The 17,253-nt window shown below is 37.3% G+C and overlaps 1 protein-coding gene across 1 annotated transcript; it reads left to right on the plus strand.

Annotated features, from left to right (window-relative positions):
• Positions 1-216: 216 nt before the first annotated feature.
• On the plus strand, positions 217-16,858 carry LOC100377417 (coiled-coil domain-containing protein 63-like). Its single transcript, XM_085490605.1, has 13 exons — positions 217-306; positions 2,638-2,744; positions 3,506-3,605; positions 4,768-4,898; positions 5,920-6,101; positions 7,003-7,116; positions 7,746-8,001; positions 8,288-8,422; positions 8,573-8,655; positions 11,474-11,642; positions 14,261-14,424; positions 15,083-15,274; positions 16,256-16,858. Exons 2-13 carry the CDS (start codon positions 2,672-2,674, stop codon positions 16,373-16,375), a joined length of 1,719 nt encoding a protein of 572 aa, XP_085346731.1. The 5' UTR covers positions 217-306; positions 2,638-2,671; the 3' UTR covers positions 16,376-16,858.
• Positions 16,859-17,253: the final 395 nt, after the last annotated feature.

Here is a 17,253-nt window from a genome sequence, read left to right on the forward strand (position 1 = left end):
TACGTCTAACATTAAACATTCGGGTTAAATTGGAAATATTTATAATATAACTATAATACTAGAATTATTTATATAATAAATAAACAACGGTTTCATACGTTAAAAGCTAACATGAATATTCTTGTTGTGTAATTTATTCATGTGCTACGCCCGCCTGCGTCACGATAGGGGTTTTGAGGGCGCTGTCTTGTTTAGCTCACGGTTTCTATTGACAACGTGAGCTGAAGGACGGGGAAAACATTCAGCCATTATTCTCTGTGATCGTTGCCGTTAGGAACTTAAAAGCCAAGGCTTCTCAGAATATTTGTAAGTACTCGACCATTTTGTCATTTTTTGTAGTTTGATGATGAATTTTGTGAACCAGACTTGTATACTTATGACGCCTGTTTAGAAATTGTTCAGTGATAGTGTATGGATTTTCGATGTAGACTGCCTTGTTGGTGACTGATGTTTTATTTACTTTTTAATTTTAGTTACAAATCATCACATTCAACTTGTTCAATTAGTTTACTTTATGCAGCATTATTCAATAAACGATAATTGTCAATCAGAACACAAGCATTCTAAATGTCACAAGGTCGACGAATATTCGAATTTCCAAATCTCGCCGAGTTGAGAATGCGAACACATTATTTGCAGCTCGTTCCCGGCAGTACGCCACCATTTTGCCCCATCTTCTATAACTAACGGTAATGCAATTATTATGATTCAAAGATTTGGTTGAAACAAAAGTCATAATGAAATTGTGCCACATCACTCCTCTAACCATATATGGTCTATGCTCTAATTTGACAACACTGGAAATATCATCAGCATGAATACTGATTTCATACTGAATTATATTATATTATCATGTAGCGTTAATACTGTAGAATACTTTATTTTCGCTTGGAATTTATTTTCGCTATTTTCGCTGAAAGGATGATTCCGTAAAAATAAAATCCAGCGAATATACCTTTTCCCCTATATTTCACTTTCAACTCGTCAAAAATCTATGAAAATAAATTCGATATAAAACACCCAAAATGTCTTTTCAGCGAAAATTAATTCTAGCTAAAATAAAGTATTTCACAGTAGTATAGATTGATGTAATATCAAAATTACCATATATATGTCAATACTGTATACTCGAATGTGATCAATGTGCAAGTCTATGGGGGCTTTTATGCGCTGAGGAAAGTGCAGTGAAACCTTGGGTAACACAATGAGTGTTACAATGTATACTATAGTTTACTTTACTCTATGCAGCCTTTCTAATTTTCAGTGTATGAACACATTACATTTTTTAGAAATGCTGTGATCTGAATTGAATGTGATGTCAGCAAAAATTAGTTAATTCATTGTTTAGTTGTTTGACACCTAGATATCCCATGGTCGAAAACACCACATACACCTATATGATGGAATATGTCAGATATTCATCTTAAAACTACAAAAATATAGTCCATTATAGGGTACTACTTTCAAAATCATAGCGGAAGATGTATTGACCTACACAATATACTAATAACAGAAATGAAAGGGTTACAACTTTGTATACATAAAAAATCATGCAGAAATCAACTGTGATCTCTAGGTGGTAGAATACTATCAATTTTTAATGTAACTGGTAACAAGATGCCCCATGCATATTTTAGCATTTTAAGAGCAGTATTCATTTCAGGTGATTTTGCAACATGGTTAAAAACACATTCTGCCTGATACTCAAACATCGAGAGTGAGCATTTTGGAAACCAACATTTTCGGAGTTTTTCACTGGTTTCCCTGGTCCTGGCATTCTGATGAGCTATCAAAATGTGTATGGTGAAATGACCCCCCCCCCCCTCCCATGCACACAAAATTGGAATGTTTTTACCTCAGAGCATGCAAATTTCTAAGGTAACAATGGAACAATTTTATTGTGCAATCAAGTTCAGATGTAGGCTTGATTGACCAATACTAGGTTTTTTGACCACCCCCTCACCTTTATTGTAACTTTGGCAGATCATGTTCTGCAAGTGTGCCCTCTCTGGTGATTCAACGTCTCATCTCATTCCATTTTATGTTCACCACTAGTTCCCTTTTTTCGTCACAAATTCAAAAAATAGTCCATTTTATAGTCTGCGCTTTCTTTCAAAAGATTGGGACCAAAATAGGCAAATTTTTTGTGTCAAAACTGAAAATTGACTCAAATTTTGTCTGTTTGCTCCAAAAGTAGGATTCATTTCCAGAAATATTGCAGAAGATTGCAGACAAATTTTGGCAAGAAATTCTGGTGGTGTAAGGGTTAAATACTCTATGCTAAGCCAACTATGCTATGGCGTATGTTTAGGGGCATATGATATCTATGTAGTACCAAGATCAAATATATTTCACTGTAAATCATACACAGCTTTGTAGGGGAATATGTTCACATAAATGTTGCAGAACTATGGGTTTGAGTTTGAGTTACTGGCAGTTAGACAAAATATATATTGTGCCACATATTTCAAAATAAAGTTGTAACTAAATGTACAAAATATTCAGGAACTGCATTACGTAGCTAATAAATCAGAAGATGCAAAGTTGACGCTTGTATCTTATGACAATCATCGTAAACATCTAGAATTGTTTCGTTATGTTATAAATGATTCCTATTGATTGCCTATTTACTTTCAGGACATTTTAGAGCCTTTAACTACACAGTAACAAAATGCCACGTGGAGGACCTCGTTCGGCTAGTCGTCGATCTGACACTAGTGAAGCTGATGCAGATCAGCAGCTTGGTAAGTTGTACTATAGATAGTAGACAGATATCGAAACTCTTACTCTAATATCTATCTTAATATCTCAATAAAAAATTTATTCAATAAAAGTATTAAATTTATTTGCTTCATTAGAAGGACATCTCTATTAGAAGTATGTGTAAGATGGAAGAGTAGTTTATTTTTGCTTAGAAATGCATTCACGTAAAACAGTTGGCTTGTTCCTGTTATTCCAAATTTGTTATCAAGTAATTAAAATTCATAGAAATTTTAAAAGAAAATGCCATAAAAAATTAGCTCCTATGTTACTTGTAAAGGACACTTAAAATATTGAAGTGAGCACATGAGATTCTAATAGTTGCAAACACGGTAAGAATAATATGATGGTATGTTCCAGATAAATTGTTTATACTAGAATGAGTTATTTGTATGTCAGTGTTTGTACTACCTGCCCGTACACTTAATTAAGATGGGTAATTTTGTCAAGCTAGTAAAAAATAAAAAACTTACATGCCCTGGGATCTGGTAAAATTTTGTCGTGGTTTGCTTCAATTAAAATTATGAAAATGCATTTTTTTAGTTTCTCACTTTGAATGTAAAGTTCTTAGATCTAGATGAAAATAATGACCAAAGAAACATCGATATCATTCAGGTCATTGTGGTCACTGTGTACTGGTAACATTCTGACAGGACTGGTGAAATTTGAAAATTAACTGCTCTGGTGTCTAGTATATAATTTTGATAAATTTCAAACACTGTAAATGTTATCTTGTTTGTTTCAGCTGAGACTGAGTTGGCTAAATTACAACGTCAGTACCGTATCATGGAAGGTGATCGTAATGCATACAACATTGAATCACAGGACATGATTCGTAGACAACTGTAAGTGTGTTTATATTATTTAATGTACTCTACAGAGATGCACTAGTAGAGTGCCAAATCCACCAATATGTACCCAACAAATCCCTCAGATATGGGAGTTGCATTTTATTTTTAGATATGACTTTCCATCTGTAGTTCCTCTCTATCCTAATTATTGTTGTACAGATGTTAAACTGATATAAACAAAAACAGAATAGCGTGACTGTTTCCCTGTACATACCGACAATGGGAATTCTTGTTATGCATGTACCAACATTGTTGTATTGTAATTCACATGACGTGTGAAATTAGAAACCTTGTAACAGAGATGAGACATGGCTGTAAATAACAAAACACAATGGCAGTATTAATTACTTGTATGGACAGACTTGTCTGTCCTCGGCTGTATTTGCAAATTGGCTTGTTTAACATGCACCCAACTTTGTTGCTTATATTTATTTACCATTTTATTTATATATTCTCTTCTACATTGTCAGTATACTGCCCTCTATGCCTGATTTCTGCAAAATTGACTCCATGAGCCAGTGGATCCCGAGTTTATTATAAAATTGAAATTGGGCAATCTGAGAAATATTCTGAAATTTCATTAATTTTATATTTGATTACACCTGATTCATAGTAGTTTTTGAGATGAAATCACAAGTCTTAATGTTATATTTAAAAATGAGTCAACATATCTTTCTTAAAGATTCACATTTCTCATTACATGTATCTTGATAAAACAAATCCATTCGATTTAGCGACACTCGCATTACTTTGGTTTTTTCTAAAAAAACAAAATGCATCTTTGTATTGTACATGAATTGGCATGAATCATATTTTCAAAGTCTATTTGCTGATTTTCTTTAATGAAAATGTCTTCTTAATTGAAATTTTCTAGCGATCTGCAAAACATTCCAAATTCACATTTTGTATTAATGTAACCAAAAATTCCATAATGGTGGTTTGCTCCTAGAATTGATTTATTATGGTTATAAATGCGGCATGGATTTATACTGGGTTTTTGAAATAACTCTTTGAACTCCAAGGTTATCTTTTGTCACCTTTTGCAAAATGATTTCATAATCATGAAGAAATTATCCCGAAATGCATATAAATAGTGCAGCTAAATTTTGGTGAAAAAATGATGACAATCAAAAGATTAATAGGTATTACTTTGCAGGGCTGAGATCAAGAAGTTGGAAGGAGAAAAGAAAGAATTGAATAAAGATCTGACCTTATCTGAAAGTAACAGCAATACGTCAAAGGATGAAAATAATATCATGAAGTTGCAAGCACTTTGTGAAGAAAGAGGTTTGGCAGATCTATTTTTTATCTCAAAACATTGCAAGAAAAAGTGTATATATACATACCCCCGGTAATATAGTTATAATTATGTTCTACTTATGTGTATAGATTGTCTTGACCACCATGAAGTGACCTCAGGGAAACAGACACCGTGTAGCACCCTCGGTGTAGCAACCACAGTGTTGGGGCTGTGTTTCTCTGGGCATGATAACAAATTGTACTATTTGCTAATGTGAAAAAAGTTCTGAATCTAACTTGGGTACAAAAACTGACCTCAAGACTAATGATATTAACTTCTTCTTCTTTGGTTTATTTTTAATTAAGCTACCCCACTTTAAACTTTTTGTACCTATATTTGAGAAAACAACACAAAATTGCCAGGCTTTGAATGAGATTTCAAAAAAAATCAGAACTTTGCAAATATTTGTAATGTAAACAACTTTAAAACATGATTTATGACACTCATATCTGCAAAGCAGTGTTATAACCAAGAAAAAATAAAGAAAAATAACAAAAATGTCTCTACCTACTTACTTTAAGAAGCATGTCATAGGAAACACAATTTTTTTTTATTTGGCTCTATAGGAACCTTTTTTGATTATTTGTTACATTTTGAAAGTTTGTATCTTCATAAAATTCTGTCCTGTCATTCAAAATGAGGAGATTATTTTTATATGGTACTGTAAACTACTTTATTTCTCTTGGAATTTATTTTAACTGAGGGAATGATTCAGTGAAAATAAAATCCAGCGAATATACCTTTTTACCGTTTTTCTTATATTTTACATTCAACTCAACAAAAATAAGTAAAATACAAAACACCCAAAAAATCTTTTCTGTGAAAATTAATTCAACCTTAAATAAAGTAATTTACAGTATTGAGTATTTGCTCTACTAAAAGTGCAACTCTGGTAGTAGTACCGGTAAACGTACCAGCAGTTGCATGTATTGTACTGGTATACTGGTAAAACAATATGGATGGATGTGTTACCATGGTTATATATATATATATACACTTGTATCATAGATGACTATGAAAGGCTGATAAATGAGGAGAAAGAGAAGCAGCGGGAGATCGATACTAAGACGAGAGAAGGTGAACGAGAATTGAAATCCCAGCATAAAAACATGGGTGGTGTGCATGCAAGTGCAGCTCATACTAAGCAAACTATGAAGAACATACAAGTATTGGAGAACAGACTAGATAAGGTAATTTGGGTTTCTGGAATTCTTCTTAAATTTCCGTTAATAGTCTGATGATGTTTTGTTCTACCCATGCCTGCTTACCTTTCTGAATTTTCGGCTTATCAAATGATCGACTAATTCCAGAAGATTTACATAAGCTTATTTGCCTATTGCTGCTATCAGGTATTTTTTTAAACAAGGGAACAGGGGTGCAGCGCCATCATGCCATGGCCATGCACTCCCTTACCCTGGGGAGCAGATCTTCTGGTAACCATGAAATTCTGATTGACCAGGGATCACATGTGTCTGATAGTAATTTTGGCCCCAAGGAAGCCATAGAATTCTCCATTTTAACTTAGAATTATCAAAAACACCACACCCTCCACAATCTTACACATTGACATTTGTATTCAAGCATGCACAAGCCTGGAACATGATGAGAGTAATTTTTTGCTAATGATGAAAAAAATGGTTGACACATATACCTGGGTTGTGTTCAATGTGGGCTACTCATAGCTTAGCTATGTATTCAACTGTGAGTCTATTGTAGAGTCAATGTGAAGCTACCCATAAGATTGTGCCCAATTGATTGGCTTCCCAACCTCAACCCTAAACAGTCAAACCAATCAGAGAGCAGCTTGTTTATTGTCAGGTTGTTTCAAAATACCAAATTCTGCATTATGCAAAATTCAATGTATTCAAATGCATACCATTGCACAGACCATCACACTTTAAAATTATTCACGTTATTTGTCTGTTTAACCAGGCCAAGTAATAGTTCCACTAATGACATACATGTACCACAAGAAATTATCCCTATGGTAAATCTCATTGTGAAGTACAGAATATTCAGTGAATTTTGTTTTACGTTTCAATTACCGGTATAATAAATAAATAAAGTTTACCGTGTTTCAATATTTTATAGGCAAACAGAAAGTTCAATCAGATGTTGACGCGGAATGCTGAGCTCCGTGAAGAGATTGATAGCTTGCGTGTTGAGAGAGCACGTTTTGAAGGAATTCGCAAGAAACTAGAGAAGGTACGTTGAGTATTATTTCTTTCTTTTTTTTGGTCTCTGTACGAGACATACCTGACAAGTTATAATGACCTTTGACATGCTTTGTTTAGAGGCTATCAGTTTGATTTGTGATAGAATAATAATAATTTTAGTTCTGATATGTGCCTCAGCTAGTTTGTATGTTACTGTACTGAGTGGGACAAATTATACAAACATACTTGACTAAAACAAATGTTTTTGATTTTTCTTGACTGCCGAACATCCAGGTGTGTGTAACATTGAATAACTAATCAATGAAATGCTAGTGATTATATTCTTGCTGAAATCATGTTCATATCAGGCCACATTTCTAAACAATGCAAACAAGTATTGGTGTTGATATGCTAAATTTTATCTCCGCTTTAAGGCAGCGTAATGTAAATTATCTATTTGTGCTTCATTCATGGATTTCCTCAGCACATAAAAGCCCCAGGGATTCCACATCTAAGTTGAGAAGTGTGATGTCAATCATGGTAGAAAATTGGAAATACCATTGTTAATGATTTCTGTAAAAGTGCACTCATTTTTTAATGTATTTAGGTTTTGGACCAAGAATCATGTTTTTTGTCCAAAAATCAAATTTGTTGACAATCACATTTCTCATCATTTAGGAACGCCAAGATTTACGCAACGATATCGGCAAGGTTATTGACGAATCCACCACGGCATACGACCAGCGTGATGAAGCCCAAGCTAAAATGATACTGTTGAAAGAGAAGGCTGATAAGGATATGTCGCAGCATAATGCTGAGATGAAAGAGCTACAACGTATTATTGATCATGATCGCAAACTTCGTGAGTTCATGATGATTAAGAGTAAAGAAAGGGAAGAGGATGAGTACCTGAGAGCAATCCGACAGAAAAAAGGTGAGTAACCCTCATGTTCTCTCTAAACAGCGGCCCCTTGTGGTAAAAAAATTGTGTGGTGAGACAAACTATGGATTTATTGTTGGCTGGGATATTAAGAAGAATTTAAATTCAGTTTTGTCTATTGCATCATGGGAAAAGGCTGACAGCAAATACAGTATATTCATTATCAAGCTAAAAAAAAAAATTCTTTGAAGCACAATATCTTGAAAACCCTGCATTAGTTGCATTATTTTCAGCCTACCCCATGTTTCTTATCGTCTTATAACCGTTTTTGTTTACGTAGAATCTGAAGAAGCCGAGCGTAAACGCAAACAACGTCAAGAAGATTCCATTGAGGCATATGAAGAGGCATTTGAAAGGATTAAAGAAATCACCGATGAAGAAGATTTGGATAAACTGGTCAACAAATTCATTGAAGGTACTAACGTAGAATGCGATTGATATATTCCTGAATAACTAAACAGTCATTTGAAATTCATTATGCTCAGATATAATATGCGCATAACTAATTGAGACTGTTAACAAAGACTTTCATTGTATTTTACAATTGTTCCTTCGTCTGTTTCAGTTGAGGACCGCAACTTTGCGCTGTTTAACTATGTGAACGAGTTGAATAATGAAGTGGAGTTACTGCAGGAGCAAATAATTGATGTAAGTGACAATATATTGAGGGAGTGAAAACTCAATATTATACATGTGAAGCATGTAATAGTTCTTTTGGGTTGGTTTCTTCTAATTTATGTACCACTGATGCAGCCTGTGAGCAAAAACTTTTCATGAGTCACAGTTGGTTTGGTTTCTTCTAATTTATGTACCACTGATGCAGCCTGTGAGCAAAAACTTTTCATGAGTCACAGTTGGGTTGGTTTCTTCTAATTTATGTACCACTGATGCAGCCTGTGAGCAAAAACTTTTCATGAGTCACAGTTGGGTTGGTTTCTTCTAATTTATGTACAACTGATGCAGCCTGTGAGCAAAAACTTTTCATGAGTCACAGTTGGGTTGGTTTCTTCTAATTTATGTACCACTGATGCAGCCTGTGAGCAAAAACTTTTCATGAGTCACAGTTGGTTTGGTTTCTTCTAATTTATGTACCACTGATGCAGCCTGTGAGCAAAAACTTTTCATGAGTCACAGTTGGTTTGGTTTCTTCTAATTTATGTACCACTGATGCAGCCTGTGAGCAAAAACTTTTCATGAGTCACAGTTGGTTTGGTTTCTTCTAATTTATGTACCACTGATGCAGCCTGTGAGCAAAAACTTTTCATGAGTCACAGTTGGTTTGGTTTCTTCTAATTTATGTACCACTGATGCAGCCTGTGAGCAAAAACTTTTCATGAGTCACAGTTGGTTTGGTTTCTTCTAATTTACGTACCACTGATGCAGCCTGTGAGCAAAAACTTTTCATGAGTCACAGTTGGGTTGGTTTCTTCTAATTTATGTACCACTGATGCAGCCTGTGAGCAAAAACTTTTCATGAGTCACAGTTGGTTTGGTTTCTTCTAATTTATGTACCACTGATGCAGCCTGTGAGCAAAAACTTTTCATGAGTCACAGTTGGTTTGGTTTCTTCTAATTTATGTACCACTGATGCAGCCTGTGAGCAAAAACTTTTCATGAGTCACAGTTGGGTTGGTTTCTTCTAATTTATGTACCACTGATGCAGCCTGTGAGCAAAAACTTTTCATGAGTCACAGTTGGGTTGGTTTCTTCTAATTTATGTACCACTGATGCAGCCTGTGAGCAAAAACTTTTCATGAGTCACAGTTGGGTTGGTTTCTTCTAATTTATGTACCACTGATGCAGCCTGTGAGCAAAAACTTTTCATGAGTCACAGTTGGGTTGGTTTCTTCTAATTTATGTACCACTGATGCAGCCTGTGAGCAAAAACTTTTCATGAGTCACAGTTGGTTTGGTTTCTTCTAATTTATGTACCACTGATGCAGCCTGTGAGCAAAAACTTTTCATGAGTCACAGTTGGTTTGGTTTCTTCTAATTTATGTACCACTGATGCAGCCTGTGAGCAAAAACTTTTCATGAGTCACAGTTGGTTTGGTTTCTTCTAATTTATGTACCACTGATGCAGCCTGTGAGCAAAAACTTTTCATGAGTCACAGTTGGTTTGGTTTCTTCTAATTTATGTACCACTGATGCAGCCTGTGAGCAAAAACTTTTCATGAGTCACAGTTGGGTTGGTTTCTTCTAATTTATGTACCACTGATGCAGCCTGTGAGCAAAAACTTTTCATGAGTCACAGTTGGGTTGGTTTCTTCTAATTTATGTACCACTGATGCAGCCTGTGAGCAAAAACTTTTCATGAGTCACAGTTGGGTTGGTTTCTTCTAATTTATGTACCACTGATGCAGCCTGTGAGCAAAAACTTTTCATGAGTCACAGTTGGTTTGGTTTCTTCTAATTTATGTACCACTGATGCAGCCTGTGAGCAAAAACTTTTCATGAGTCACAGTTGGTTTGGTTTCTTCTAATTTATGTACCACTGATGCAGCCTGTGAGCAAAAACTTTTCATGAGTCACAGTTGGGTTGGTTTCTTCTAATTTATGTACCACTGATGCAGCCTGTGAGCAAAAACTTTTCATGAGTCACAGTTGGTTTGGTTTCTTCTAATTTATGTACCACTGATGCAGCCTGTGAGCAAAAACTTTTCATGAGTCACAGTTGGGTTGGTTTCTTCTAATTTATGTACCACTGATGCAGCCTGTGAGCAAAAACTTTTCATGAGTCACAGTTGGTTTGGTTTCTTCTAATTTATGTACAACTGATGCAGCCTGTGAGCAAAAACTTTTCATGAGTCACAGTTGGGTTGGTTTCTTCTAATTTATGTACCACTGATGCAGCCTGTGAGCAAAAACTTTTCATGAGTCACAGTTGGTTTGGTTTCTTCTAATTTATGTACCACTGATGCAGCCTGTGAGCAAAAACTTTTCATGAGTCACAGTTGGGTTGGTTTCTTCTAATTTATGTACCACTGATGCAGCCTGTGAGCAAAAACTTTTCATGAGTCACAGTTGGGTTGGTTTCTTCTAATTTATGTACCACTGATGCAGCCTGTGAGCAAAAACTTTTCATGAGTCACAGTTGGTTTGGTTTCTTCTAATTTATGTACCACTGATGCAGCCTGTGAGCAAAAACTTTTCATGAGTAAAAATAAATAGTTTTACAGTAAATAGTGATTTAATACAAGTCATTATGTTTGCTTACACAAATTTAGAGCTCGGGCTGCATGTTGAACAACAGATTTTAAATTGGTTTTAAAAATCTATGAAAAAATGTCTGAAATTTGATGAGCTGGGAGATGGAGAAGGAATAAGAATAATTGAGTGCCTTTTGAATTCCACTAAATTGAAAAATAAGCCTACCAGTGAAATTAAACAGCACCATCCAAAAATAAAGTAAAGGCTGTATACATTTTTTATTTGTTACAAACTTTCCTTATCTAATTTATTTTAGATTCAAGATGAAATCAATAAATTTGACAGCCAGGGAAGTGAGATGGAGGAACAACGTAAAGCCATCTTGAAAGACCTTGAAAGCAAACAGACCAAGGCCTCCAAGGATGCTGATGAACATGATACCAAATCTAAGAGTATCAATAAAATATTGGATCAGTTGAAAGCTGGTAAGTGAATGTGTGTTTGACTTGATCCTCAAGCTTACTGACCCAAAATCAAAAATTGCTGTGAGAGTCCACTTTGGTATACTAAAGGGGCGTCATAATGCCTGGAACCTGTCATATCTGCTAGATAAAATGCATTTTACCATTGATTATCAATTTGGGATAACAGAGTGAGTCAAACACAATTACCCCCGGTACCCATGAAATAGTGGCCTTGGCCTCCCCATTGAGTATGTGACACACTCACCCAGGGTACAGTGACTTTGGCTTTCCCATTGAGTCAGTGGCACACTCACCCAGGATACAGTGACTTTGGCCTCCCCATTGAGTCAGTGGCACACTCACCCAGGGTACAGTGACTTTGGCTTCCCCATTGAGTCAGTGGCACACTCACCCAGGATACAGTGACTTTGGCCTCCCCATTGAGTCAGTGGCACACTCGCCCAAGGTACAGTGACTTTGGCTTCCCCATTGAGTCAGTGGCACACTCACCCAGGGTACAATGACTTTGGCTTCCCCATTGAGTCAGTGGCACACTCACCCAGGGTACAGTGACTTTGGCTTCCCCATTGAGTCAGTGGCACACTCACCCAGGGTACAGTGACTTTGGCTTCCCCATTGAGTCAGTGGCACACTCACCCAGGGTACAGTGACTTTGGCTTCCCCATTGAGTCAGTGGCACACTCGCCCAAGGTACAGTGACTTTGGCTTCCCCATTGAGTCAGTGGCACACTCACCCAGGGTACAATGGCTTTGGCTTCCCCATTGAGTCAGTGGCACACTCACCCAAGGTACAGTGACTTTGGCTTCCCCATTGAGTCAGTGGCACACTCACCCAGGGTACAGTGGTTTTGGCTTCCCCATTGAGTCAGTGGCACACTCACCCAGGGTACAGTGGTTTTGGCTTCCCCATTGAGTCAGTGGCACACTCACCCAGGGTACAGTGGTTTTGGCTTCCCCATTGAGTCAGTGGCACACTCACCCAAGGTACAGTGACTTTGGCCTCCCCATTGAGTATGTGACACACTCACCCAGGGTACAGTGACTTTGGCTTTCCCATTGAGTCAGTGGCACACTCACCCAGGATACAGTGACTTTGGCCTCCCCATTGAGTCAGTGGCACACTCACCCAGGGTACAGTGACTTTGGCTTCCCCATTGAGTCAGTGGCACACTCACCCAGGATACAGTGACTTTGGCCTCCCCATTGAGTCAGTGGCACACTCACCCAGGGTACAGTGACTTTGGCTTCCCCATTGAGTCAGTGGCACACTCGCCCAAGGTACAGTGACTTTGGCTTCCCCATTGAGTCAGTGGCACACTCACCCAAGGTACAATGGCTTTGGCTTCCCCATTGAGTCAGTGGCACACTCACCTAAGGTACAGTGACCTTGGCTTCCCCATTGAGTCAATGGCACACTCACCCAGGGTACAGTGGTTTTGGCTTCCCCATTGAGTCAGTGGCACACTCACCCAGGGTACAGTGGTTTTGGCTTCCCCATTGAGTCAGTGGCACACTCACCCAGGGTACAGTGGTTTTGGCTTCCCCATTGAGTCAGTGGCACACTCACCCAGGGTACAGTGGCTTTGGCTTCCCCATTGAGTCAGTGGCACACTCACCCAGGGTACAGTGGTTTTGGCATCCCCATTGAGTCAGTGGCACACTCACCCAGGGTACAGTGGCTTTGGCTTCCCCATTGAGTCAGTGGCACACTCACCCAGGGTACAGTGGTTTTGGCTTCCCCATTGAGTCAGTGGCACACTCACCCAGGATACAGTGACTTTGGCCTCCCCATTGAGTCAGTGGCACACTCGCCCAAGGTACAGTGACTTTGGCTTCCCCATTGAGTCAGTGGCACACTCACCCAGGGTACAATGACTTTGGCTTCCCCATTGAGTCAGTGGCACACTCACCCAGGGTACAGTGGTTTTGGCTTCCCCATTGAGTCAGTGGCACACTCACCCAGGGTACAGTGGTTTTGGCTTCCCCATTGAGTCAGTGGCACACTCACCCAGGGTACAGTGGTTTTGGCTTCCCCATTGAGTCAGTGGCACACTCACCCAGGGTACAGTGGCTTTGGCTTCCCCATTGAGTCAGTGGCACACTCACCCAGGGTACAGTGGCTTTGGCTTCCCCATTGAGTCAGTGGCACACTCACCCAGGGTACAGTGGTTTTGGCTTCCCCATTGAGTCAGTGGCACACTCACCCAGGGTACAGTGGCTTTGGCTTCCCCATTGAGTCAGTGGCACACTCACCCAAGGTACAGTGACTTTGGCTTCCCCATTGAGTCAGTGGCACACTCACCCAAGGTACAGTGACTTTGGCTTCCCCATTGAGTCAGTGGCACACTCACCCAGGGTACAGTGGTTTTGGCCTTCCCATTTTTTAGACCTTATTACAGAGTGATGAAAACTTAGTTCTTTTCTGGTTTTATAGTGTGTGTATTTTTTTGCTTTCAAATGATGAATCTAGGTTTCTTCCCACCTAGGATTAATTACACAAAGAACAAGTCAGATTTGTTTACTCTTTCAGTATCATTATTTTAATTAATCTGAACATCTTGGCCGAAAACCAGTCTCTTTTCTTGAAATAAAACAGTATTACTTATTCTCTCCTTCAGGTATCGATTCCTTATTCACAAAAATCAACTGTGACCGTTCTACTATCAACGACATGTTGGGTAGTGCTGCTGGTGTTCAAGATGAAAACATGATGATGTATTTGGGAATTATTGAACAAAAAACCAATGAGTTGCTGTCCGTCCAGGCTTACATTCAAGCCAAAGTAAGAATTCTTCCGAAATTGTCTGTTTTTGATGGATTTTGAGGTATCAAACAAGGCATTTTGTTGTAGGCCTTCAAAAAAAATGTCTTTGGTTAATTATTTTTCAAAAATGGATGGTAAGACAATTTTTCATTTTATTGACTTAAATATTTAACAGAGCATAAATTTTGCAGGTTACATCAATTCGTCAATAGAGGGCACTGTGCAGTGGCAAAATAAAAAAAAAAAACTTTTTTAGGCCTTATTGCAGAGTGATAAAAATTGTACCAAGCTCTTTATAATGTTGGTATGTTTCATAATCTTACATATCTGGTGTAGTGATTTGTATTGCATTTACTCTACACTGCTCAATTTTCTGGCTTGGTGACGTATGTATCTTATCACACCAGACAAATTTGAAATACCTTAACATTTTTACTGATTTGCCAAAATTTGTTGCTTAAATCCTCCACTTTTCTGGTTAGATGATGTAAATTTGTGACGTTGCAACATTTCCATTAAAATCTCACTTTTCTTACCACCTTGCCTAGTCAGAGGCTTTTTTTATACATATGTATACCAAAAAGATAAGTTATATTTTAATATGAGGCTATTACAAGTATGCATGAAGACATTACAGCAAGAAGAATTAATTCAGTTTGCTGTGATTATTTTGTAGGATATAGACCGTTCATATGATGTCAAGACAACAGGGCTACTTGGAGAAGGTCCAGCACCCCCTGTACAGACATTAGCTATTATGCCGCCCTCTACAGGTGATGAATATGATAGTGATGCAGATTCACAACTCAGTGATGAAGATAATCGACCGTTAACAGAACAGGAAATAAAACAAAAAATTATGAAACATGTAAGTTGTAACAGTATATATTCATTTTTTTGGGGGGGTGACATTTTATGAAAGTCTCTGCAGTGTACGCCAAAATGAACTGATGAGGAAAAACTGCTATCTCCCTAATAGTTTCTATTGCAATTTTCTTGAAAACTGTCAGCGATGATTGATTTGACTTTCACTTTCAAAGAGATGTAGTGGAAACAACATGAGGGATGTACGTAACTAGACTACATTGAAAACAGATTGAAATACGGTGTGTGGATGGAATTATTTTCAAATGATATTTGGACTTGATATGAAGTAAAACTCTGAAGATTTGACGGAAATATGAAAATGGTGTATTATGAATCTTATAAACATTCTACATTTGGACACAGTGAATTATTATTTGGTCACAAACACAGAATTTAATTTTGAATTCAAGCACACAAGTCAAATATAGTGAACTGTTCGATGTGCAAATGAGAGTTGTTACCGTACTTTGTATTGTTTGATGACAAACATCATTTGAAATGTACAATATTGTAGGGAAGACTGATAGAGAGATATAGGTTTTCCTGATTTTTTTAGTTTGGCACCTGCTACAAAGACACAGTAAAATGTTCACTACTATAAAGTGCTTATCATTTTCTCTTTTTTCCCCCCCGACATGGGATGGGGAATTTTCTATGACTCAATCGTTTCAATTTAAAGTATAAATGTATTTTACAATAATGGTAGGAGAAAATATTAAAGCGCGGTGGTCGTCGCACAGCACGTGTTTAAATTTCATGTAAATAAACAATGTATTTTACAAGCCTTGTATACGTCGCTATGGGTCCCATATCGAACAGGACGCAGCGTGACGACTGATGTCCTTTTATTTTCCTTGGAATAAGAAAACCGTACTCTTGTAACTTTCATAAAATGAGGCCAGAATGGAATTCCTTCCAACCTCTGTCTTAACAAATGTTGCATAGCAGCTATAATATTCATGTGTACTTTCTCTGTTCACAGGTGTACAAAAAAGAAGCAGCCCAAGCTAAGCGTGGATTTCAGTATGATTTGTCAGGTGCTAAAGACCTGAAAGCCAAGCCTAAAGTTTCTGATTCCAAAAAGAGGGGTGCCAAACATTAATCACAAATTTAAATTGTCAAAAATGTTAATCTTTAAGAACTTTATATCATCAATGTATCAAATGGTGATGATGTTTTACAAGTCTTGAACTTTGAGCTGAAAGGGAAATCACTCCCAAAGCCTTATAGGCATAATATCGATAGGCACCCAAGTATTTGTCTTCAATGCTTCTGAAAAGTTCAAAGCTCTTGATTTAGTCAGCTGCCATTGGTCAGTGTATTCATATTTTTTTAGATTGATTGTTGCAAATTATTACACAACTTTCTCTTAACCCTTTGAATGCCAAACCAAAGTTCGTAAGTTTATCAAGACCTACAATGAAAGAATAAGTCTGTGTGGTCCAAAATTAAACAAAAATACAATAATGCACAAACAATGAAAAAAAAAATATGACATTTAAAGGGTTAAGCAGAAATGCAGACGGTGCATACTCTGGTTTCTACTTGTTCCACAGCATCAGATAGATTGTAAATTCATCATTCTGTGGAATGATTCCACCACATCCCCTTTTTTGAATGCTTGCGATAGGCTTTTATCTGTACATTGCTTCCTGACCATTACAGGAGCAGTGGGCTTTTACAAGGTACCACACAGTCACTTCACTTTGTAGAATCCTTTGCATACATTCTGTAAAATTATTATGCCTTCTGTGTTGCTGTAACATTTGTGGCCTATAAGGGCGTATTATTGAATAAATATTTCTTATTTAAGAAGAGAATATGTTGTAATACTTGATCCAGGAACTCTATATTCAGTGCCACACCACAGTTTAGATCATATGTGTTCTATTTGAAGCGCATCTCCATTGCCCATACAACGAAAAGTGCGTAACTAAAACATGAATTATTTTGTGAAAGTGAATGCACTACTAATAGAGC

The sequence above is a fragment of the Saccoglossus kowalevskii genome, chromosome 15 (assembly GCF_978046115.1).
Source record: "Saccoglossus kowalevskii chromosome 15, keSacKowa6.1, whole genome shotgun sequence".
NCBI lineage: Eukaryota > Metazoa > Hemichordata > Enteropneusta > Harrimaniidae > Saccoglossus > Saccoglossus kowalevskii.